Consider the following 27,240-nt stretch of genomic DNA (forward strand, 5'->3'; position numbering starts at 1 on the left):
AAAGGAGGCAGAGGGAAAAGTGGGGGTGGGGTGGGGGGGGGGGAGAGAGAGAGAGAGAGAGAGAGAGAGAGACAGACAGACAGACAGACAGACAGACAGACAGAAACAGAGCTAGAGGAAGAGACAGGGGAAAGAAAATGGGGGGGGGTAAAAGTTGAGAAGTGGATGTGGTACTCAGGCAGAAGATGAGGTGTTGTTCATCCAATGTGCAGGCGATCTCAGTCTGTTAGTGCATGAGAGCATTGTCAGACATATCAGCAAGGGATTGGTTGAGGGACCGGCTGAGTTCCTCCAGCATTTCTGTGTTTCGACTCCAATCACAGCATCTTCAGACTTTCGTGTTGCACTCTTTTGTTAAAGTAGCCCAGTTTAATGCAGCTCCACCTATTTCCAATTAATATAATTAACTGATTTCACAGTAGATGAAGCACTCCACAAACCACAAACTTAAGAAATTGTTTTCTGATAAGCTTAACTCAGAAACTTGCCCAACTACTTCAATATTAAGCAATAGATACTAATACACTTCTGTAAACTCAATGAGACCATTTCTTATTATCTGCTGCCTTTTGGTTGAATTTGGCTAATGACACACAGAAAATAAAGTGAACAAGGGGTTAGAATGCAATTATAGAAGATTGATTATTGTAAATTAATCATTAATTAATTATTAAATGGATTGACCAGACTTCTGGGAATTGCAAAGTCTGCTTTTCATCATCATTCAGTGTCTGGCCATTCGGTGTGGGTGATCATGTCTCCATCTGTCATGATCCCTGACCCTCTGAATTGTAGTTGTTGCTTCCCCTGTTCTCCTTCAGTGAGGGTTCCATCTTTGGCCTGAGACTGTAGTCAATGTTGAGACTGCTTTTAATTGTACTTAATATGTAATATGTCCTTTAATTAGCATTTTGCATCTGATTGCACCACAACTATTTTCAACTGAAGAGTACTATGTACTTTTGTCAAACTTATCTGTTTGATACTTTGCTAAACATCACTTTTCCCAAAAATGTATTCAAAATGAAAATATATATTTGGATATTGTAGATGCTAATACAGGTACATAATCTTTTATCAGAAATTCTGAAAACTGAACATTGTTTCCATTGATGTTGTCTGCATACCAAAACTCGCATTTGGCACCAAGCTTGACCTGATGTGATCCAACCCATCCAAAGACCTTTCCAGTTGGAGTACATCATTGTTTTGCATGAATCTGAAATCAGTGCAATTATATAATGCACCACAGTTACTAATATTCTATTATCTGAAAAATTCCGAATTCTGAAAAGAGTCTGGTCCCAAGGGTTTCACATAAAAGATTCTGTACTATAAAGGCTTTTTTATAGAAATTTAGCAAATTTTAAAGACAGGTTTCCTCTGCCAACGGTGGATTGGCAAGTCCAACGTGATCCATGTTCCCTCGGCCAAGAGTTGTAGTGTCCGAGGTGGAGCAAAGTCACTCCACCTTCTGCATGAAAGGATTGCCGCTGAAAGCGACTTCAAAGGGGGAGGGCTGATGAGGTTGCGATGACGCCATCAGCCCGTGACCCAAGAACACAAATTTTAAAATACCCTTCTGTGATAAAGAAGATTACAATGTGCAGAAGATCTCAAACAGATCTTCACTAGAACTTGTACCTGCTCCTCAGTCGCCATTGTTGTGTATAGGGCACTTTCACTCCCCGCCGCATATGTTTCGCGTCACAGTGGTGGGTGGAGCTACTGCACTACATGCCCCGCCTCCTTCACCTTCGGAAGCCGGCTCAGGAATCTCCTCTGTGTAAAAGGACTTCATGTTCAGCCTTTTACGTCCTTGCATAAAAGGAAAATTCACCTTTTTTGTAACATGAGCAGGGAATTACACAGCTTTTGTGCATACTCCATCTACTAGAAATGATACTAATAGAAATCTGGAGATGCAAATAACAACAAAGTTGGAAAATAGTCTTCTATCATGCTAATTGGCAAGTTGGAGCAGGTTGAGGAAGTATATTAATCATTCATTATCTCTTCCACTGACATAAATAATATTGGGTCCATTGTTCCATTGGTTTGAGCCAGAGTGGAAGTTGACAGGGTGGATGAAAGTTTGATTGCCAGCAAACATTCAATTGCAGAAAATAAACCAAAAGGTGTTGGGTTGTTTATGTATTGATGGATATTTTTCCCAAACAATAATCCCCTATGAAGGATTTGTTGAGCAAAGAATGTCAGCCCACATTATTCCTATCTTGCCAGTATTAATTCTTTTTTAAAGCAATTCAATTATTTTCCTTTTTTTCCGTAATTAATTCTGAATATTTGACCAAACTCTTTGATTCTTTTGGAAGATTTGGCTAATGAGATGGAGACATTAGGTGAAGGTTTTTTTTAAATCAGAGATATTTTATGCTTTGATTTTAGCAGTATTATTGAGATCGATTCCTGAACTCATTTTGAAACTTGAGACCGTGAACTCCAAAGAGCAGGGGTAACATGGACTCATTTAGTCAATCAACTGGAGAGTTAAGACCACTGATACTCACTGTAACTGTAGCCAAGGAAGAGAGGAATGAACTTGGGATCACAACCAAAGGCCGCATTGCCTTTTTCTGCCTGCCTGTTGAAAGGTGGTGATGAGGTGACTTTTTAAATCACGCAGTCCATGTGGGACAGTGGTTCCCACTATGTGGTTAATGAGGGCCTTGGTTGTTGAGCATTTAATTTCTGCAACTGTGAATAAATGGCAAATAGTTTGAAATCCATTTAGTCCTTTCCTAACATGCAGAACGATAAATAATTCACCTAAAATATAGAACAGGCCCTTCAGTCCATGATGTCTGCCCTGAACACGATGACAAACTCAAGATTCAGATTCCTTTATTGACATGTAATAATACAACACTTAACGTCACACAAAATTGCCTTCTGCCTACCATAAGGTAGATAGAGAATCGTTATTAGTGTCGTCTGGCGCTCCTTACAGTACAAGAGAAATAGAAGCAAAAGAGAGTCACTTAAACTAAAACTCTGCTCTTTGAACATCAAGCCACTTGAATAATGGAATTCTGATAAATATTGTTCAAGTCAATCCTCAAGATATAGTCAACTGATTAAGAGTTGTGTTTATTAATATCAGGCAATAACATTTATTGGTTTTTCCTTTTTTTTTAACCAATCCAGTTACCTCTATGTTCATTCACCGAGATATAACCTTATTATGAATAAGAATTTACTACATGAAATCTAATACAGGACAGATAAACATATTCCATTCAATGAGAGTTCATGGATGTTTAAATTGGAAAATTATATAAATATATATATATATATATATATATATATATATATATATGTATTTATTTTATTTTTTATTTCCAGAAAAAATTTAGACATACAACACAGAAACAGGACCTTCTGGCCAGGAGCCCTTGCCGCCCAATTATCCCAATTAATTTACATCCCGTATGTTTTTGTAAGGTGGGAGGAAACTGGAGTACCCAGGGACTCAGACGCAGACACGGAGAATGTACAAACTCCTTACAGACAGCGTTGGATTCGAACCCGGGTCGCTGGTGCTGTAACTAACCGCTACACTCACTGTGCTGCCCATCTAATATTCTTTACATTGAAATAAATCTCTGCTGTCACATGACATTAATATTAACATGACATTATCGTGGCTTTAAAATTAACTGCTCCAATTTCTGTTAACCCTGCCCCTCCCCTCCTGAGTCTCTCCCTATCCCTCTGTCGCCTTTCCTCAGGTCTCCACCCCCTTCCCTTCCCCATCACTTCTCAGCTTTCTTTTCTTCTACCCTCCTACCTATAACCTCTCACCCATCCTGTTCTGTTGCACCTGCCTATTTCCTCCCTCCTCTCCTCTTCTCCCCCCACCTTTTTATTCAGGCCCATACCTTGAAGAGGGGGCTCCAGGGCTGAAATGCTGGTTACCCTTTACTTCCTATAGATGGTCCATGACTCTCCAGCATATTTGTGTACTACACATGGCCCCAGCACCTGTAGACATCCTTGTTTAACTTTGCTGTCGAATGAGCAGTGTGTGGAAAGAAGGACACAGAATTACTGAAATATTGCAAATGAAGGGACTTGCATTTTGCATCTGCTACGATCATGAAACTATGAGACATCAACTTTCAAAGTGGAAACCCCAAAGGTGCAAGTCTACATTTTTCATAGTACATTCACAGAACATTTGTTTTGAAACCAGCACCACAATAATCGAGGGAAAACAGGTGCCTTGGTGGGAGGTTCACGTTCACATCAAATAAATTGTACTGAAATTGTTATACTGTGGCTGGGTGTGAATGAGTTATTGGTGGTGTACCAAGTTATTTGCTGCCCCTCACACCCATTTGGCTAATTAAATCAATATTTTCTCTATGTATTTCTGCATATAAATTGTTCAGAAATAATGAATTTCAAAATATTGTGTGTTAAGTTTAGGTAATATGCATTTCTAATCTTTCAGATATAATCTTAATCTTACACATATGTTCAAGAACAGAGATTCACAACCTTTCTTTTTCCACTTATATACCACCTTAAGTAATCTTTTACTAACCAAAGAGATCCTACATGGCATTGGCGCTCTGCATTTAGTAAGGGATTACTAAGATGGTATGTGAGTGGGGGAAAAAAAGGTTGAGAACCACTGATTTAGTATTTCAACAGCATTTGTAAAAGGTACCAATAAGTGGTCATTCAGATTCTGAAATCTGACATCCAGAGCTTCGAGCATTCGACACAGAAAAAAGAAGCCATTACCGATAATTCCCTTATAATTACTGGGTGTGCCCAACTAGGTGATGGTGGAGTGGCATTGGAGAAGGATGGTGTTGACAAACTGGGAAAGGGCAAGGAGGGATGGACTACCCTTTTCACAGTCAATTGGACAACGATGACAATCATAACAGCATTAACAGAATTGTGGCCCGGAGTAATTAAAAATAATCAGCGATTTCATTCAAGCAGCAGAAAAAAAAGTTAATCTTAATGTCAAACAAAATTATCCTAAGAATAATATTACAGTATTTATATTTGGTGAAACTAGCCAACTGTTGTTTGTTATTCAACCCCTTCTTTTCAATTGTCTGCATTATCAAATGAATTTATTTTTCCTCATGTAGGTGATGCGATTGAAAAAAAAGGAAACAATTTGTACTTAATTAAAGTCTTACATAACTTCAGGATAGTCCAAAGTATCTAACAGAACTTGAAATGTAATCCCTTGCATTGAAGGCCAACAATTTAACTCCAGTGGTCTCATAAATAGCCATTAGTTGAGCAGTTCACTTTTGATAGAGGGATACATTTTTTTGCCAAAATCCTCTGCTCTGTTTCCATTAGGCCATTAGTTCTTTTCTAATCACCTGATAGGGCAGATGAAATCTTGGTTTAATATCCTATCCGGAGACTGCTCCATCAAAACAGAATTCCCTTCTCAGCATTGCAGTGTACTCAGGTCCTAGGGTAGGGCTTGCACTCATTTTTGGCTCATTCATCAAACTGAGAGTGACACCTCAATGCGAGCCATGCACATTCACAGCTGACATAATTACTAACGTATGTCAGACACTGGGGAGGCAGGGGGCTATTGTCTGATTCCTTGCCAACTCCGCTGACGTGTGGCCTTGGTTTAGTTATTCAGTGCTGTGGAATTAAATGAATTCTTCTTTGCTTTTACATTGTGCATTTCTCATATTGGGATGAGCAAATCCTTGGTGTCATTTTCAAATAGATTGATTTTATACCAACAAAATGAATTATCCTACACAGAGATCCTAATTATGATTTTCATTTTCCACAATGTGTAATATTTGCCACTATACAGACTATGGATGAGAACTAGCAAGACAAACAAGCTTGATAGTGAAAACAAATCATATAAAGGGCCTGCAATCCCTATTTCTAAAATGGTTTAGCTAAAGGCACTGTTTAGCAGAGGCAGAAAGGAAATACTTGTGAGGAATCCTGAGACTAAAACCAAACATGTGCATGGAGCTCAATCAGCCTGTCTGCCAAGCTCAGTTGATGGCAATGACTTGAGTGCTGGGAGTGGAAAATTCTGCAGGCATAAGTCACAGATATAAAACTAAGAAAGAAAATATACCTATATGATTAATCCATGCCATGTATGTGTATCCATGTAAGTTCTTGATGAAGGAACATGCAGATTGTGCAGGGTCAAATAGAAAGCTCTATTAAATCTTCCTCATTTATTTGAAACAGTACATGTGTGTACAGTAAATCACGATTAAATATAGTGTTGTCACACCTGTTTACAGATATTACAAAGTATGTCATCGTCCTTACTGCCCAGGGCAGATATATGATTCTTTTCTTTGGATTTTTCAGTTAATTGTTGCAGTCTGCATCCCAATTTTATAATTACATTGATATCGTCTCATCATATTCTGCTTTTGAAATCCATTTTTGCACAATTGTAAGGAAAATCGTTTTGTCTTTGTGCTCAGAATTGATTGATTCAGTAAAATTGCCTGGTACATTTATTAATTGATATGGAAAAAATGTATTTATATTGTGTAATGAAAGTGCTAGGATTAATCCTTAGTTTAATGTTAAAACTATATTTTATTTAGATATGGTTTAGTAGGTTAGTTTTGGGTGGTTACAGGGGCACTAAGACAGCACATTAACATTTTAAAAACACGTGGTTCTTTGAGATGGAAAACAGAGCTAGTTTGAGATAAAATGGCTGCTGATTGAAGTTAGAGTCAAGAAGATGAAAGGATTTGTGATGTTACCTCAGAAGCACCTGTGTCCATTTTGTGTCCATGTGGGCAGACAGCCCAGAACCAGAATAGAACCAACAAAGTTAATTACTTTGATTCTGTGAGTAAATGGAGTTAAATGCTTTTAGCACAACCATGTCAAAAGACCCTACGAACTTCAAAGAGAGAAATAATGTCACATACCATGTGACATGAGAGATTTGAAAGAAATATCTTATTGACATGAGAGACAAAGATGTCAGTTTAAGGAAATTCACTTCTGTTCAGATGCAGAACTGAGCAGCAGTAATTTTTCCTGTAAAAAGAGAAAAGCCACCTTTGTGTTTATCCTAACAAAAAGGAGGACACAGAATCAGTAGATTTCAAAAGAGAAGCTACTTCTGATGGTCTCTTTAAGATAAAGAGGACAGTTTAATCATTTGGAAATCAGATTCCGAAAGTCTTCATTCAAAAGAAGATTTGATCCTGGGAAGATAGGACTTGTATTATCCTTTTCATAGGAGATACATATGTGGCCAGGAGATGGTAATTTCTGCTTGAAGAATATCTCTCGAGGACAACTCATCAAAAGAATTGTGAGTTTAAAGAGGCCTGAAGATATGATGTTTAAAAGCGCTTTATAATTATTTCTGAACTGAAAATGTAAAACCTTCAAGCAAGACGAAAATAAAGTTTTAAAACTGAGTTTTCAGAGTGGGACTTTAATTACACACACACGCGCATTTACACATAGTTAAGTTTAGAGATGATTAAGAATGTTCTGTTATTAATAATTTAATAAAAGTATTATTTTGAATATTATTAATTATTTATTAATATTATTATTATTATTTTCCACTCCTGTTCCTTTGTTAGTGCTAGAAAAGTCTCTTTAGTCCCTAACAAAGTTAAAAGGGTTGTTAGTTGGTAACAATTGTTCTAATTGATGTAATCAATGAGTTGTGATCTTGACTGTTACTTGTTGGAGATTCGAAGATGTGACAGGAAGCATTTTATATTGAGCTCAGATGGTTGGATACAGAACTTCCATCAAACTAATCACCAATGTCCCTTGTGTTGTTACTAATTATTTATTTATTGGTTGTCAACAATGATCTCAGATGCTGCAGAAACCATTTACATCCTTTACATGGAGTCTGCACTGATTTAAAATAAATCATGTAAAATTAATTCTTAGCCACTTTGAAATAACACTACAATTTTTTTTAACATTTGAATCATTAGGAGGTGTTTTGAGAGACAGGATATATAGGTATTTGGACAGTCATGGGCTGATTAAGGACAGTCAGCGTGGCTTTGTGCATGGTAGGTCGTGTTTAATGAATCTTGTATAGTTTTTCCAAGGAGGTTACCAAGAAGGTAGATGAAGGAAAGGCTGTGAATGTTGTCTACATGGACTTCTGTAAAGTCTTTGACAAGGTCCCACATGGGAGGTTAGTTCAGAAGGTTATGACACTAGGTATTCATGGAGAGGTTGTAAACTGGATTCGTAATTGGTTGTGTGGGAGAAAACAGAGTGTGGTAGTGGATGGTTGCTTCTCAGACTGGAGTCCCATGACCAGTGGTGTGCCTCAGGGATCTGTGTTGGGACCATTGTTGTTTGTTGTATATATTAATGATCTGGATGATAATGTGGTAAATTGGATCAGCAATTTTGCTGATGACACAAAGATAGGAGGTGTTGTGGATGGTGAGGAATATTTTCAAAGCTTGCAGAGGGATCTGGAACACCTGGGAGATTGGGGCAAAAATAACAGATGGAGTTTAATGCAGACAAGTGTGAGGTTATGCATTTTGGAAGGGCAAACCTAGGTAGGACGTACACAGTAAATGGTAGGGAGAGAGATCTGGGAATACAGATACCTTGTTCCCTGAAGGTGGCCTCATATGTGGACAGGGTTGTAAAGAAAGCTTTTGGCATCTTAGCCTTTATAAATCAAAGTACTGAGTATAGGAGTTAGGATGTTATGTTAAAGTTGTTTAAAACATTAGTGAGGCCAAATTTGGAACAATATGTGCAGTTCTGGGCACCTAACTACAGGAAGGATAGCAATAAAATTGAAAGAGTGCAGAGAAGATTAACTAGGATGTTGCCAGGCCTTCAGGAGTTGAGTTACTGGGAAAGATTAAAGAGGTTAGGACTTTATTCCCTGGAGTGAAGAAGAATGAGGGGAGTTTTGATAGAGGTTTACAAGATTATGAGAGGTAGAGACAGAGTAAATGCAAGTAGGCTTTTTCCAATAAGATTGGGGGAGACAGATAAGAGAGGTCATAGCTTTAAGCTGAAAGGGGAAAGGTTTAGGGGGAACATCAGGAGGAAGTTCTTCACTCAGAGAGTGGTGGGAGTATGGAATGAGCTGCCATATGATGTGGTGAATGCAGACTCGATTGTGTGTTTTAAGAATAAATTGGATAGATACATGGATGGGAGAGGCCTAGAGGGTTATGGAATGGGAGCAGGTCAGTGGGACAAGCAAGATGATGATTGGCACAGACTAGAGGGGCCGAATCACCTGTTTTCTGTGTTGCAGGGATCTATGGTTCTATTTTAATAGATTAATTAAACATGTTTAAGATAATTTGGCTTAAACATCTCAAAATAGTGCACAAAGGTATTTCATAAAGCTCCATTCATCATTCATTTGAAAATATTTGTTGCACTGTATTCTCAAGATTAATGAAACTGTCATAAACACAGAAAAGCTGGAGAAGCTCTACAGGAATCATAGTGTCCATAGGAGGTTTGGGGGCTCAGGCATGCGTGAAAAGCAGACAGGCGCCTGAATTAAAAGACCTTTCTTGTCTTTTCTTTCCTTCTACCCAGCCTTTTAATTCAGGTGCCTGCCTGCTTTTTACCTAGACCTTGAGGAAGGGCTCAGGCGCGAACAGTCGGTAATATATCTTTACCTCCTATCGACACTGAGAGACTGGATGAGTTCCTCCTCCATTTCTGTGCTTTTGCTACAATCGCAGCATTTGCCGTCTTTTGTGTTTCACCTCAATGAAATTATCATGGCCAATTATGGGATTGGCAAGCAAGGAACTATTGTTTTATTTAAATTTCAGGATTTAAACATTATGGCAGGACCAGCATTTTTAGTTGCTTATTTTTTTATTTTCCTTGAGACAAATACGGTGAGCTGTTTTTCTGAACTGTTGCAGTCTTTCGGGTGAAAATGCTGCAATATGACTGCCAGGAAGGGAGTTGAAGTATTTGAACTCAGTGACAAGGAAGGAAAGCTGATTATACTTCCAAATCAGGGTGGTGATGACTTAGAGATGAACCTGCGGGCCAGAGTTTCCATGATCCTGCTACACTTCTCCTTCTTGGTAGTAATGTTGTAGACTTGGAGGATGCCGCTGGAGTAGCCTGGTGTATATATTTTGTCAACAGTGTGCCCCAAACCGGTGTTGGAAGGAATAAGTGTTTATTTAGTATGGTTGTTGGGCACCAGTCCAGAAGACTGCTTTGTCTTAGATATTGTTGAGATTCTTGATACAACTAGAGCTTTTTTTGCTTTCTCCATTTGTCACATTTAGTAATGAGAGGGGCCTCTAGCTTTTTTATCAGTAGATTTTATTTAAAGAAGTGACCTAGAAATTATCGCTGCAGAAAACATTTTTTTTCCAGTTGTATCTGTGTTGGTGAGTAATATCATAAATGTTGTATTTAAACATCATAGTTAGCGAAGCAGTTGGAGCAACTCTATTAGAGCGCCAGCAACCTTGTTCAAATGTGGCACTGTCTATAAGGAGTTTTTCCCCATGTGCATGGGTTTCCTCTGGGTGGTCAGTTACCTCCCACCCTTGAAAATGTACGGAGGTTATAGTTAATTGGTTGAAATTAGTCCGCACAGGCTCGTGGGCCAGAAGGGCCTGCTACCGTGCTGAACGTCTAATTTAATTTAATTCACAAAATTTGAAGAGTTCGCTTCAGATACATTCTTGATGTTAACTGATGGTTTACTAACTCTCACAAAATGCACAAGACTTTCTATATCCAACCCAAAAAAAAAAGATGTGTTTTTCAGGTGGGTGGAACAAGTATAACTATCATTAAAAAAGAGCATGTGGAACTGTCTCCAGCCAATATTTTTCCATCACAAACTCAACTTAAAAATGTTTACACGTTTCAGAAAGGAATCCTTTACTATTATTCTATCAGGTGCTTAATGAAGAGATCTCCTACTCTGCATCCAGCCTGTATCTGCAGGGGTCCATCAGGGAGACTGGACGCAGAGTGGGAGATGCTTTGCCAAGCACTTTAAATCTGTTTGCAGCAACAACAAGGACCTCCCAATGCCCAACCACTTCAATTCCACACCCTCTTGCCCCACTGATATGTCAATCCATAGCCTCGTGTACGGCCAGGTTGAGCCTAACTATAAATTGGATCAACACCTTACATTGCGTCTTGGCAGTTTCCAGCCATTTTGCATAATACTAGTCTCTCCAATTTCTATTAGACCGCCCCCCCTTTCCCTCATCTCTCTCTCTCCCTTCCTCTGACTCCCGACCCCGTCCCTTCCTTCTCTTTTCAGTGTTATTCTTAGCCCTCTGCCCTCTCCCCATCACTTCTCAGCTTCTTTCTTTGCTTATTCCCTCACTTGTATTCGCCTATTACCTGTTAACCAGTGCTCCTCCCTCATTCCCCCCCCCCAACCCCCCACTTTACCTTTCAATTTGGGAATCTGCCTGATTTTCAGCCCTCCTGAAACGTCGACTCCGATGGATGAGATCCCCCCAGCACTTTTGTGTACTGCACAAGAACCGAGGATCTGCTAATTTCATTGAACTAGAGGACATAGATTTAAGCTGAGAGGGGAGACAGGCAACATTTTCATTCAGAGTGAGGTCCATATAACCATATGACCATATAACCACTTACAGCTTAGAACAGGCCAGTTCGGCCCTACTAGTCCATGCCATAGCAAATCCCCACCCTCCTAGTCCCACTGACCAGCACCCGGTCCATACCCCTCTAGTCCCATCCTATCCATGTAACGATCCAGTCTTTCCTTAAATGTAACCAATGATCCCACCTCGACCACGTCTGCCGGAAGCTCATTCCACATCCCCACCACCCTCTGCGTAAAGAAATTTCCCCTCATGTTCCCCTTATAATTTTCATCAATCTTAAACCATGTCCTCTAGTTTGAATCTCCCCCTTTCTTAATTGAAAAAGCCTATCCACGTTTACTCTGTCTGTCCCTTTTAAAATCTTAAACACCTCTATCAAGTCCCCTCTCAATCTTCTACGCTCCAGAGAAAAAAGCCCCAGTCCGCACAACCTTTCCCTGTAACTCAGACCCTGAAATCCTGTCAACATTCTCGTGAACCTTCTCTGCACTCTCTCTATTTTGTATCCGGAATGAGCTGCCGGAGGAAACTATAGACTTTTACTTGAATTTGAACTGAAGAACTTCAACTAATTCCCTTCATGTCCATGCTTAGAATATTTAGAAGCAAAGTAACAATGGTAAATTTTATAGCAATTTGGAATAATGTTGCAATGAATGTAATAGACTAATGTTAGTTCTGAATCAGTCCTCAATCATGGATTGAAAATTACTTTTGTTGAAATTAAAAACATTTACTGAATAACATTACTTCACCCCATTCACGCAACATCATTAAATTATTGTGCACACCATTTGCAAAATGTTCTATTTTGTTTGACTTTGTCGAAATTGATAAATGCTTCTGAGTATCTCTGTGAGTTGAGCATCCATTAATTAAGCAAATAAACCGCTGTCGGGCTTGTTTAATCATTGTCAAATCATAATATCTGTAAATTTTGCAACTTTCCCCCCCCCCCCCACATTTGCATTTTAATTTCCAATTATATCGCATGTTGAAATGGTAAAGAGCATGAAAGCAAAGACGGTATTTATAACTGCACTTTTTTCTCCTGCCAAAGATCTTCCACATGACCTATGACCTGGCTAGTGCAGTGATGAGAATATTCAATCTTATTGGAATGATGCTTCTCCTATGCCACTGGGATGGATGCCTGCAGTTTCTCGTGCCATTACTCCAAGATTTTCCAAATGACTGTTGGGTGTCTTTAAATAATATGGTGGTGAGTACAAAGCTGGCATCACTTTGTCATCTTAGCTTACCTTTGGTGATGTCACCTAACACTGGTTATTTCTTTTGTGCAATGAGATGTTAGACAAACAGTTGTTTTATTTTAGCTTTTGAATAGCACCAATCATGGCAGGAAAGTGCAAGGATTTGAGTAACTGAAATCTTTTTTGCACCAAGATCAATCGCTAAGGAGTGACTTGATATTGGGTCTTCAGATCTGTAGCACGTCATAGTCAACATATTATGATGGATTAAGCAGGGGATGCGGTGATTTCAGGGGTGGGCTAGGGCAGAAGCACAATTGGAAGATAATTGAGGAAAAAAACCCAAATGAAAGCAGCAACATTGATTTTGAAGTAACATACAATACATATTTTAGGAAGTATTAGGTAGTTTCTTCAGGAAGTGACCAGGACCCTGAAGGCATATGGCTCATGAGAAGGTAAACGTTGGCATGAACATATGAACTAAATTGCCTGACTCAGGGCTGCTATATTCTACCATTAGAAAGAGCTGAAATATATTTTAATTTAAAGGCATTTTTTAAAAGTTAAAGTACTGTATATCTCAGTGTAGAAGATGACCCTTGAAGAACCCAAAAACGGGGGTCATCTTACAAAACAGATCCAAAAACATGACCTTAAAATTTTACTCAAAACACCACTTGATTGCTTCCATAAACCACTCAAACCCCAGTCTAGAAAAGTTTTTAAGCTACTGGTATAATCTGCTCTCTTACCATCTTCTCAGTAACATCAAATGTCCTCGCAGCGGCGCAGTCGGTAGAATCCGTGGCCACATCAAATGTCCTCGCAGCGGCGCAGTCGGTAGAATCCGTGGCCACATCAAATGTCCTCGCAGCGGCGCAGTCGGTAGAATCCGTGGCCACATCAAATGTCCTCGCAGCGGCGCAGTCGGTAGAATCCGTGGCCACATCAAATGTCCTCGCAGCGGCGCAGTCGGTAGAATCCGTGGCCACATCAAATGTCCTCGCAGCGGCGCAGTCGGTAGAATCCGTGGCCACATCAAATGTCCTCGCAGCGGCGCAGTCGGTAGAATCCGTGGCCACATCAAATGTCCTCGCAGCGGCGCAGTCGGTAGAATCCGTGGCCACATCAAATGTCCTCGCAGCGGCGCAGTCGGTAGAATCCGTGGCCACATCAAATGTCCTCGCAGCGGCGCAGTCGGTAGAATCCCTGGCCACATCAAATGTCCTCGCAGCGGCGCAGTCGGTAGAATCCCTGGCTACATCAAATGTCCTCGCAGCAGCGGAGTCGGTAGAATTCGTGGCCACATCAAATGTCCTCGCAGCGGCGCAGTCGGTAGAATCCCTGGCTACATCAAATGTCCTCACAGCGGCGGAGTCGGTAGAATTCGTGGCCACATCAAATGTCCTCGCAGCGGCGCAGTCGGTAGAATCCCTGGCTACATCAAATGTCCTCGCAGCGGCGCAGTCAGTAGAATCCATGGCCACATCAAATGTCGTCACAGCGGCGGAGTCGGTAGAATTCGTGGCCACATCAAATGTCCTCGCAGCGGCGCAGTCGGTAGAATCCCTGGCTACATCAAATGTCCTCGCAGCGGCGGAGTCGGTAGAATTCGTGGCCACTTCAAATGTCCTCACAGCAGCACAGTCAGTAGAATCCGTGGCCACATCAAATGTCCTCGCAGCGGCGCAGTCGGTAGAATCCGTGGCCACATCAAATGTCCTCGCAGCGGCGCAGTCGGTAGAATCCGTGGCCACATCAAATGTCCTCGCAGCGGCGCAGTCGGTAGAATCCGTGGCCACATCAAATGTCCTCGCAGCGGCGCAGTCGGTAGAATCCCTGGCCACATCAAATGTCCTCGCAGCGGCGCAGTCGGTAGAATCCCTGGCTACATCAAATGTCCTCGCAGCAGCGGAGTCGGTAGAATTCGTGGCCACATCAAATGTCCTCGCAGCGGCGCAGTCGGTAGAATCCCTGGCTACATCAAATGTCCTCACAGCAGCGGAGTCGGTAGAATTCGTGGCCACATCAAATGTCCTCGCAGCGGCGCAGTCGGTAGAATCCCTGGCTACATCAAATGTCCTCGCAGCGGCGCAGTCAGTAGAATCCGTGGCCACATCAAATGTCCTCACAGCGGCGGAGTCGGTAGAATTCGTGGCCACATCAAATGTCCTCGCAGCGGCGCAGTCGGTAGAATCCCTGGCTACATCAAATGTCCTCGCAGCGGCGGAGTCGGTAGAATTCGTGGCCACTTCAAATGTCCTCACAGCAGCACAGTCAGTAGAATCCGTGGCCACATCAAATGTCCTCGCAGCGGCGCAGTCGGTAGAATCCGTGGCCACATCAAATGTCCTCGCAGCGGCGCAGTCAGTAGAATCCCTGGCTACATCAAATGTCCTCGCAGCGGCGCAGTCAGTAGAATCCGTGGCCACATCAAATGTCCTCGCAGCGGCGCAGTCGGTAGAATCCGTGGCCACATCAAATGTCCTCGCAGCGGCGCAGTCAGTAGAATCCCTGGCTACATGAAATGTCCTCGCAGCGGCGCAGTCAGTAGAATCCGTGGCCACATCAAATGTCCTCGCAGCGGCGCAGTCGGTAGAATCCGTGGCCACATCAAATGTCCTCGCAGCGGCGCAGTCGGTAGAATCCGTGGCCACATCAAATGTCCTCGCAGCGGCGCAGTCGGTAGAATCCGTGGCCACATCAAATGTCCTCGCAGCGGCGCATTCGGTAGAATCCGTGGCCACTTCAATGACTTTTAACTTAAAACTTGCTTCACACTTGCTTCGCTTTGCTGGAGGCTCCATGATAGCACCCACCTTCCTTCTGGCCACACCCAACAGCTCAGTCAACGCATGTTTTTTTTTGGGAGGGGGTTATACACACGATATATGATAAAATCATAAAATTCAGACTGAAATTGGGGGACTCGTCTTATCCGAAGGTTATCTCATGTGCTGAAATATGCGGTAAATGTATTTTAAAACACAATTAATGTGTAAATTAGTTAAAACATGAATATTAATTAAAATTAAGGAGATCAAAACAAACTGTTTGCTTTCACTTATTCATTTTTCTGTGAGTTGGCAAACCCATTCAAATATATATGGTCACTAACCAATAGCTAGGTATCGCTGAGGGAAGGCCTGTGAGCAGTGGTGTGCTACAGAAATTGGTGCTGGGTGTTGTTTGTCATCCATAATAACAACTTGGATGAAAAAGTATTGAGCATAACTAGTGACTTGGCCAATGACACCAAAATTAATGGTGTAGCGGACAATGAAGAAGGTCAATGACACCAAAATTGATGGTGTAGCGGACAATGAAGAAGGCCAATGACACCAAAATTGATGGTGTAGCGGACAATGAAGAAGGTCAATGACACCAAAATTGATGGTGTAGCGGACAATGAAGAAGGTCAATGACACCAAAATTGATGGTGTAGCGGACAATGAAGAAGCTCAATGACACCAAAATTGATGGTGTAGCGGACAATGAAGAAGGTCAATGACACCAAAATTGATGGTGTAGCGGACAATGAAGAAGGTCAATGACACCAAAATTGATGGTGTAGCGGACAATGAAGAAGGTCAATGACACCAAAATTGATGGTGTAGCGGACAATGAAGAAGCTCAATGACACCAAAATCGATGGTGTAGCGGACAATGAAGAAGGTATTCTAAGGCTCTAAATCAGTGGTTTTCAAACTTTATATTTCCATTCATCTACCACCTTAAGCAATCCCTATGCCATAGGTGCTCTGTGATTAGTAAGGGGTTGCTTAAGGTGGTAGGTGAGCAGAAATAAAAGTTTGAAAACCACTGTTTTAATTGTACCTAATTGACTTGTTATGTGCACAGTTTCCATAGACACTCAATGTTTCTGAAAAGACTTCCTTCTCTTTCTCTTCTTCGTATAGTCACTGGACTAGTGGTACTACTCTGTGTGCCTTTACAGGCAAACAAATGTGTTTTCTATACAAGATAATAAAGGAACTTAAACCTTGCCTTCATTGGCCAGGGTATTAAGTACAGGATTAGGAATGTCATGTTGCAACTGTATAAAATGATAGTGAGACCACATTTGGGATATTGTGTGCATTTCCTATCACCTGGCTCAAGGAAAGACTTCATTAAGCTTGAAAAGATGTAGAAAAGATTCATGAGAATGTAACTAGGACAGGCTGGCTGAAGTTAAAAAGGTGTAGCTCAGTAGTTTACAAACTGCTCCCACCCCCAAACTTATATACAACCTTAAGAAACCCCTATGCCATAGGTACTATGTAATTAATAAGGGATTACTTGTGGTATGTGAGTGAAAATAAAAAAGTTTGAAAACCACTGTTTTACTGTTTTACTTCATCGACTTGTTATGTGCATGGTTTCATAACTCCAAAGGAAATCGGCCAGTGACAATTTTTCTCAAGTAAAATATTTCAGTAACAATTGGATCTAGAGCAGTGATTCTCAAACTTCCCTTTCCACTCACATACCACCAAAAGCAATCCCTTACTAATCACAGAGCACCGATGGCACAGGGATTACTTAAAGTGGAATGTAAGTTTAGGGGGCAGTTTAAAAACTACTGATGTAGCTGGATTGGCTAGGACTTTTCTCCATGGAATTCAGGATGTTAAAGGGTGACCTTATAGAGAAATACAAGATCGTGGGGAGACATAGATAAATAGGCATAGGTAGGGAGTCTAAAATGAAAGGCGAGAGGGGAAAAATTTAAAGTGGACCTGAGGGCAACTTGAAACTTAAAGGGACCTGAAATGCTTCCTCCAAATGATTCTCCTCAATCCATTGAGTTGACTAGAAAATTGTTTTGATGTTTTCTCCAAATTCCAGCATCTGTACCCTTTTCACAAGACTACAAGATAAAGGAGCAGAATTTGGCCATTCGGCTCATTGAGTCTGGTCTGCCATTCTAATCAAACTGATCCATCATCCACTTAGCCCCACTCCCCACCTATCTCTCCATAACCCTTGATGCCCTGACTAATCTGTCAATCTCTGCCTTAAATATACTCAATGACCTCACTTCCACAGCTGCCTGTGGCAACAAGTTCATGACCCTCTGGCTAAAGAAATGGGTCAGCAATAAAGGCAGAATGTTTTCAGCTCAGCTTAGCAATAAAGGCAGAATGTTTCATGTATGTTCCTTCAAAGGTTAGTTATTCTATTTTTACTTCTGTAGAGTCAGAAGTGACCTTGGTCCCATTGAGTAACATTTCCACCAGTTCCTTTGGGGAAAAGTTTTATTTTTTGCTCTGGCTCAAGCTAGATTCCGCCACTCCAGTGTTGCTGTAGGAGTATCGAGGGCCCCCATACTAGTGTTATCATTAGGTTTTCATTATTTATAAAATTACTAGAAATATTCAGCAGGCCAGGCAGCACCTATGGAAAGAAGAAAACTGTTCAGGAAGATTTGATAAGGGATCTTTGTGTTCTTCTATTCACAGATGCTGTCAGACCTACTGAGTGTTTCCAGAATTTTCTGCTTTTATTTCAGGTGTGCAGCGCCTGAAGATTTTAAAATTTCATTATTTATTTATGATATATACATTATAACGAGAAATATCCCTGTCTAAAAGCACTAGTTATAGTTTTCACCTAAAGATCCCAGAAATAGATCATTTTCTTGTTTCTCCCTGTTTTTAACATTCAAGTCAAGTTTATTGTCATCTGATTGTACAAATACAACCCAGTGAAACAAAGATAATTTCAGATTTTCTATATCGTGTAGGAGAAACACTAAATTAACTTTTATTGAACTTAGCATATTTAATCGCATAATGAAGCTGACACATTGCATTAGTTTAACTGACCTAAAAATGTATTGCCACTGATTTTCGTCTGTACTCAGCATCTGATGCCTCTCACATCACAGCGTGGATGAATTCCAGTTGCCCTGATACCACTTTTCCATGGTCACAATGTCCTGGTGAAACCTTTCACCGTGTTCGTCACAAACTGAACTAAGATCAGCGGGGAAGACGTCCATGTGCGAATGGAGAAAATGAATTTTCAATGACATGTTGCACTTCGTGTTTTTGTCTGCTTGAAGTTGACTTAAAATATGACAAAATCAGTTAAATTTAAAAACTATTATGTGATAGGAAAATTTTAAGGCTGCTTTCATGATCAGCAACCCAAAATCCATAAAATACACCCAAAAGTGTTCAGGAAGCAAAATCTTAATGGTCCAGTGTTTTCAAATATCAAAGGTTCAAACGAAGGTAGAAACATGACACATAACTACAGGAAAGTGACAATCTAATTAATGTTTACTCTCACTTGTTATTGACTTGCCATTTTTCTTATGGTTTACTCCACAGAATGATTCCTGGAGTGAGCTCTACTCCTTTGCACTGTTTAAAGCGATGAGCCACATGCTGTGCATTGGGTACGGTCGTCAGGCTCCAGAAAGCATGTCTGATATCTGGTTAACTATGCTTAGTATGATAGTGGGAGCTACCTGCTATGCCATGTTCATTGGTCATGCAACTGCACTGATCCAGTCCTTGGATTCATCCCGCCGTCAGTACCAAGAAAAGGTAGGATAATTACACAAATGAGTTCAACTAAACATTGTACATTATGTGACATCTAAACAAAGCTGGAAGTGGAGCTTCGTCCTTTATGAACTTTATGTTGTGTGATACCATTTATTGAGTTCAACCATCAATGGAGTGCAAAGGATAATTCCTCCAAGTATCGAGCCCCCTGCTGCCTTGGAGGAAAAACAACTGTCAACATTCACCAGATAATTTTTACGCGTTACCACATTCTTCGTGAATCTGAGAACAGTATAACCCCACATGAAATAGTATCAATAATTGCATATTTTCACAAAATCGTGGTGTGAAATAAGATTATATATTAAACTCAGCTTATCCATGTTCAGTAAAACCCCTATTATCCAGAATTCAACCAACTGGCAACCTCGAGCAACTGGCAAAAAAAATTTGTGGAAAATAAACAGGTTGAAAATATGAAAGTTTAAAATTGACTCTCCCCCAAGTAGGTAGTTCATCAATCACGCAACACATGATCTCAAGCCACCGGAAAATTCACTTATTTGGCATGTACCAATCCCCACAGGTGCCAGAAACCAAGATACCAGGGGTTTTACTGTATTTAGCCCAAGTATTGCATAATAGACGTACTTTTAATTGGTTAATAACTTAGTAATTGAGTGGTATGGTGTTGGAGCAGTTAGAGATGCTGTCCAAAATTCTATTTTCATTATAATATATTTGGTGTTCAATTTTGACCTTGGAGACAGTATGTGAGGACCTTGCACATTCACCTGTGATTGCAACAGTCTCCTAAATTTCCTAAATTCCAAACAAGTGGTTACTCTAACTTGACCTTTGGTGCAGCTCAGGGGAAAAATAATCAAAACTGGGAAGGCTGGTAAGCATATAAAAGACACTATGTTGTAGGGGAACAGAATAAAAGGGGGACATAGAAATGATGGGATTGCTCTGCTGGGAGTAGGCATAGACTAGATGGGCCAAATGACCTCCTTAGAAATTAAGTAAATAGTGCTGAGTATGGTTTCTCAGGAGGAAGATCCCATCTGATTGATTCTATCAAGGAAGTGGCACGCAATGTAAACTTACATAATGCAAAGTGCACCTTAGCCCCCATGGAATCTTGGATACATTTTTCCAAAATGAAGCGTGTGAATTGATGTGAAATTGGCCAACAGCTGAACAATAGATACATGCTGGTTATGTTATTTTAAAATAGTGGAAACGCTAAAATTATTTTCTTTTACGCCTCTGTCTTGAACTCTATCTGATGCAAAGGTACACATATCAGATGATAATAAACAGACTTGAACATAATAAAGTGTTAGATGGCAGCAATTAAATCAAGATATGTCTTGGAAAATGAGCTGGTAAAATATATATGTGAGGGATAAAATGAATTTCAGGAAAGTATAGATTATTCCTTCTGGAGCAAAACAGGCAAATGTATCAGTACATGAATGTGAGAGAAATTAGTAAACTGTGGGTAGCATAATCAAGGTTCATAGGGTCGCATAACTAAAACTCTTCTGAAATATATTAAAACTGCTGCCAACAAACTAATGTACGTAGAAAGGCTACAAATGTTTGAAGTTTGATAACTAGCATATAATCATACGTTTTGATCAGGTAATGTTTGAGCTGATTATCAATCCAAAGGATTGGTCAAAGGCCTTCACTCCAATGGTGATTGATATTTACCACACTCAAAGATGTCTGGGGAAGAATTGTACTAGAATATATAGTTACTAATAAATCTCTGGCGACAACAAAACACAGGAGACCAGCGTCAATTTTTGTGTTGCATAAGCAGGTTCTTCAGGATTACCTCCTGGCTTATAACCTGTTGGGAAATTCATGCAAAGACCCTCCTTGGTTCCTTGCGGCATGCTGCGATAGAATCCTTCACGCTAAGTTGAATGTATTTCTACGTACCATTTACAGAGTTCTGGGTATTCCAAAAATGAAACTCTTCAATTACTAAAGTAGTTCAATTAAGGGAAGCAGCCCATCAGCTGATAAACAGAGGAGAAATTCGTCTTTGATCACTTGAGTGAGTGAGTGAGTGAGTGAGTGAGTGTGTGTGTATGTGTGTGTGTGTGTGTGTGTGTGTGTGTGTGTGTGTGTGTGTTTCATTATTCTTTTGACTGTGATGCCTTCTTTGGCCACTTGGCATTGAGCGACTTATGGGAGACTGCAGACACCATGATGCAAGTATAAACAGAACGCTGGAGAAACTGAGCTGATACAACAGTACTTTATATAGCAAAGATAATGATACACAACCAATGTTTTGGGCTTGAGCCTTTTATCAAGGTACGAGTAAAATGTAGACAGGTGCCTGAACAAAATGGTGGGGATTGGGAGGGGCAGGGGAGGAGCACAGTCCCACAGGCAAGAGGTGATAGGTGGATAAGGGAGGGAGGGCACAAGAGAAAACAGGGGGGGGGGGATGGCTCTGTGGACAGAGAGGGAGGGGATGGAGAGCTGGAGGAAAGGAAATGGAGGGATGGGGAAGAAGGGGAGAATGGGAAGTGGTCTAACTGAAACTGGAGAAGTTGATGCCATCCGGTTGGTAAGTGCCCAAACAGAATATTAGGTGTTGTTCCTCCAATTTACAGGTGGCCTTAGTTTGGGAGATATGGTGTTTTTTTTTATAGTCTTTCTAACCATGACAAATTGGAATAAAAGATGCTTAAGGCATAGGACTATAGTTGGAAGCTGAAATCTTATCCAAGAATTTCTGTAAAAGACTGTCAGGAGAGATGCTGAGACACTTGCTTCTTAAACTGGAGCACCTGCAACTGGAGAGGTATGGTCTGAAGAGACTGGTCAGATTTTGAGGGTGGACATGAAAATGTGGACTTCTGTTTCTGAGAGGACTGATTATATTCCAGACATAGATTGATAGATGTGTAGTTGGCGGATATGGGGATGGAATATGAAATGGGCAGGCTCAGCCATGATCTAATTAAATGAGAGAGCAGACTCTTTAAACCCTGCTGTCATTCCTTATGTTCTTGTTAAATCTGTACTCAGGAGAGGAGTGCTAATAAAGAGCGAGAACATGGAGGTTTAATTCAGTCCTTTTTCAAAGTCAGAATTTCAAAGTTGCTGAATCACCATCTAAAATATAAAGATCACCCAGCATATCTTTTCTAATGGAGACGATTTGATTTGCCAGGCGTCATTGCATCTGACCTTCTGTGGCTCCACCAGAACTCCTTGTATGCTCCAGTAGTTTAATTGGACTCTGATGCCATGAATGTTTGCCAAGAAGCACAGCAAACAGCTGAACCTAACTCATGATCACATTTCAGTTAATTCTATAAAATGCACTGGAACAAACTTCCCAGAATAATTGTGTTTTGGTTCTAATTTTTTTTAAAAACAGAAATGTAATAGGTCAATAATGAAAAAGTAAAAACAAGAATCCCAAAGGCCACTCATCTGAGTAATCTGACAATTCTAAAATGTACAAGTAAATTAGTTTTATATTTGTGCCGCAGTGGGTGATAAGATTGTGTTCAGAACTGTCACTGATCAACAAAAGCCTTCAAGGAGATCCAGTGGAATCCCTGATCTTATTAAATCTTTTTTTTTATGCTGAGTTGCTAAAGTGTCAAGTTTAGCTCAGTAGTGATGCACTTGGATTCAATTTCAAAGGTTTAAATAAATAATGAATGCGGAGTTTTGGTACTAAAGATGTTGCGCTGTCAGAATTGTTTCCTTTTGGATGAGGCAGTCAACGGTGGTCCAGTTTGCTTTGTCAACTCAATGGAAAAGATCCCATGGTTACCTGTTGTACCTGCTGAGCTGATGTCATTGCAAAGGTACATCATCTGCTCACTTCGTTCAGGTTGAAACTCTTTAGTTCAGCTACTCCCATCGTCCTCTTGTTTTGAATTTGTAACTATAGGATGGTTCTGTACTCGTTAACTAATTCTAAGTCAAATCTAACCATGATCTAAAATTAACTATGATCTGTATTAACCTGTTGCTAATTAACTTACTTGTGCAACTTGACAGTGACCTCTGCCTACAGAATGACTGACCTATAGAAACTTTAGATTAACAACAGCTCTTGGAACCCTTGCATAACCCTGAGAGTATCTATATTTAGAACAGTTCTTCTGCTGAGACGACCATTTCTATTGTCTGGATTTTCTATCTCTTGGCACCAGTTGGGTCTCGAGGACTGGACTAGTTTCAATATGCGATTATTGATAGTTTTAAAGATTAAACCAATAGTTAGTGATTTTATTTTGTCATTATTCTTTAAAAAAGAAATTACTAAGATTATGATAATGCCAAGTACAGCTACCATTGTAGACCTTCGATTGAGCTGTGTCATATTTTGGATAATGAATTCTGCTGAAAACATATGTGGCATATTTGAGGTATGACTTGTGCTATTTGGAAAGCTGTTCACAGATATGTTTTATATAGTGAGTTGGGTGATTCACAGAGCATTACTACTATCAACAGATTCGGTTATCTAATATAGGATTTTTAAGGCATCAATACTAAACTCTTTGGTCTCCAAATTCAAGCACGACAACTTAATAAAAAATGAAAACATAACATGAACGGGCTTTAAAACAAAACTGAACAAGGCTGGCGAACTACCATTTGAATCACCGTCTGTGTAAAGAGAAACACAGTTAACGGAGATGGGAACAATTTCTCTTTCTACAGGAGCGAGGTGATCTGCTAAATGTGTCCCAACAATTTCTATTTTATTTCCAGCAGTAATCTGGGCTGCTTTCAGTGTCAAAGAATGGCTAGAAAGGCTGGCTACCTGTAGACTGTGAATTACTCCTGGGACGAGCTCTTGCCTTGTACTACTGTAGACTGTCAACTTGCCAGCTGTGAGAGGTTTCAGAAACCCATGAGCATGTTTCAAAACCTTATGCCTCTAGACTTAAAATCCTACCTCCAGAAGATACTGTACAGGAGGAATATATTAATTACAACAAGAGTGTAGCAATTCTCAGAATCTTGAAAGAGAAGTAAAAAAGAGATTAAACTTTTCAAAGTTTAAATTTATTGTCAGAGTACATACTTGACATCACATACAACCCTGAGATTCTTTTTCTTACGGGCCAGGCAGAATTTCTACTGATTGGTAGGGTAAATGCACTCAAGAAAAGGATACATATTCAAAAGAGGGAAATGTAAACAAAACTGACTTGCCAAATACAGAAAACAAATAATCAGTGATAATTATTGTGCAATGTAAGAATCCTTATAAATACTACTGAAGCTTATTGAGACAGTAGTAATGTACACCAGCGAGTTGACAAAAACTTTTAACTAGATAGATCTGGTTTTGATGTTTCGGAATGTTTGAGAAGCAAGGTCTGCTCTCCATCACACTGAATAATCAAGATGGCTGTATGAGGAAATTATATCTCTAGACTGCTAAGACCCTGTTGTATTCCAGCAATGTCTTAGATTTCAAGAATATGGTCCCGCTAATACATCGTGGCTTGGCTTCGCGAATGAAGATTTTGGAAAGATCGTAGACATGGCCTATCCTTTGAGCCAGCACAACTGCACAATGGATTTTTTAGATGGAGTGCAGTCTGTGCAGTACTGGCCCTATCCTTTACACCTGGGGTTTATCTCTACAGCCAAGCAAGCTAGAACAGTGACAGCCAGGTCCGTGGGTCAGAGGTGTTACATTGGAGTGTCCTTTTCCTAGATGGATGGCCTGTCAAGGCTAACGAGCCCCATCTGCCTGGGTTTGAAATCAGAGTTTTTCCTTCTCTTACGACGACAACAAACCAAGGCTAACGAGCCCAGTCTACGCATCCAGTCAAACTCAGTGAAGGCGGGGGACACCGACGAGAAGCTGTTGTTACAAATGCAGTAGTGTAGGAGAGGCCTTTTTCAGTGACCTCCTGCCTGGCAAATTAGACAGTGGCCATGCAGTGATCACTACACCGAGAAAGGAGAGGTGATGAATTACGCATGCACTTTTCCTGGGTGAGCAGGACATCAGGCCCAGACATCACCTGCTCAGACATCAGTGGAAATCGCAGCTATCTGCCAGTTACTCCTTTTCAGTAATAGTGACAGGTGACAATTTTGATTTCATGGCTTTCCAAAATTAAATCAAGCATAAAACATCAATTACAAAAATATGCATCTTCTAAGTCCAAGTATTTTTATGAATGGGCTGGTGTCTTCAATTTGAACTGAAGAGAAAAAAAATGTGCTTGAATGGATATCACTTCCTCTCGGCCCACAGCACTGCCAATGGAACATTTAATTTTTGACCTAGCTTTAAGCTGATAAAGGGTCTTCACCTGAAATATAAACTCTAAAGTAAAAGAAATCTCACCGATTCGGATAATGTTTGATACTAGTTGCTAACATTTCTTGATAAGACATGGGAGCATGGTTAGTAGAGCAGTTAGAACAACACTGTTACAATGCCAGCAACTGGTGTTCAAATCCTGTGCTGTCCATAAGGAGTTTGTTCATTCTTCCTGTGTCTGCTTGGGTTTCCTCTGGGTGCTCCAGTTCAACGTTCAAAATGTACGGGGGTTGCAGGTCAATTGTGTGTAATTGGACAGCACGGCTTCGTGGACTGAAAGGATCTGTTACTGTGCTGTATGTCTAAATTTAAATTTGAATTGCATCAAACGTTTGGTTAGAAAGGACAACATTGCAAATTTAACCAAACTGACAATTTAAGAAATGAAAACAGAACATATTAGAATATCAGTTTGTGTCAAGGTTAACAATGAAACGTTTTTAAATTGAAGGTGAAGGGCAGAAAGGAGAAAGGAGATATCCACAAGTCCAAGAGAGATTGAGTGAAGCAAATGGTGGTGCTGTGGGCCGAGAGGAAGTGATATCCATTCAAGAAACCTGCCAGCAGGAGACTTTTTAAAAAGAGAAAATGAATCTCAGATGAATTTATACTTGCTCGAAGTGTAAACTGGTCAGGATTTTAGAACCTTTATTTGATGATTACTTCTCACTTTGTGGGGATAAAGTTATGTGGAGCCCACAAGGACAGCCCTGAATTACACCACTCATTGAGCATTTGACTTGTAATCTTAAGGACATTCTGGCTCAGGATTTAGCTCAGAATGCAACATGTGTTCTTGTCCAGAATTGAATACTATCAAAATCTTGCTGATCTACTTTACTTTCAGCCAATGCATCATTTAATCACATTGGTTTGTTTGCAAAGAGTATATTTTGGGGAAATTAATGGTTGACTGTGAGTTTTCTTCAGTTATATGGTATGAATTTTGATATTGACCAGTTAATTGGGAGTGGTTTATTTCATTACCAGAATCTCGAATTGTATCATTGCCTCTCTCAGACTGAAACCTTCTGACATAATTTCGGTTAATTTCTCTGAATTAACCACAGGTTATTTCTGGTTGTATTTTTTTAGTCACAACATCACAGCTGTCAGTACTCGCCTGTGAAGGTCATTGTTTGTCAATGACAAACTGCTGGTAAGAGATACCAACACAAATAACTAATGTTATCAGAAAAATGGTGAAAAACAGCCTTTATCAACCTTTCCCCCCACACCCCCTCCCCCCCGCCCCCTTAGGACTCTGCTCTAAGTTCAGTGGCCCTCTTCCCTGTGAAAGTCAAGTTTTGGTTTCTTCTGATTTTCTTTCCTACCAACTACACAAAAAAAATTATTTACGTACGTGAGCTGAAAAGAAAGCAAGGCTTTTATTTAAATGGCTGTGTCCCCCCCCCCCTTCCATTGGGGGGGGGTTGGGCCCTGATGAGAATGGCTATTCTAAAGTACTAAGGGAATGTCAAAAACATCAACAAAAGGAGAAAAACAGGGAATATTTGATGATCCCACCTAATTTG

The 27,240-nt window shown here is 40.3% G+C and overlaps 1 protein-coding gene across 1 annotated transcript in view; it reads left to right on the top strand.

The window, feature by feature from the left end:
• Window positions 1–27,240, top strand: part of hcn2b (hyperpolarization activated cyclic nucleotide-gated potassium channel 2b) — a 75,756-nt gene that overhangs the window by 14,401 nt on the left and 34,115 nt on the right. The window contains exons 3-4 of the mRNA XM_069922970.1: window positions 12,682–12,843; window positions 19,180–19,398. Of these exons, the coding sequence (XP_069779071.1) occupies window positions 12,682–12,843; window positions 19,180–19,398 (381 nt within the window). The remainder of the gene's footprint in view (window positions 1–12,681; window positions 12,844–19,179; window positions 19,399–27,240) is intronic.

The sequence above is a fragment of the Narcine bancroftii genome, chromosome 3 (assembly GCF_036971445.1).
Source record: "Narcine bancroftii isolate sNarBan1 chromosome 3, sNarBan1.hap1, whole genome shotgun sequence".
Taxonomy (NCBI): domain Eukaryota; kingdom Metazoa; phylum Chordata; class Chondrichthyes; order Torpediniformes; family Narcinidae; genus Narcine; species Narcine bancroftii.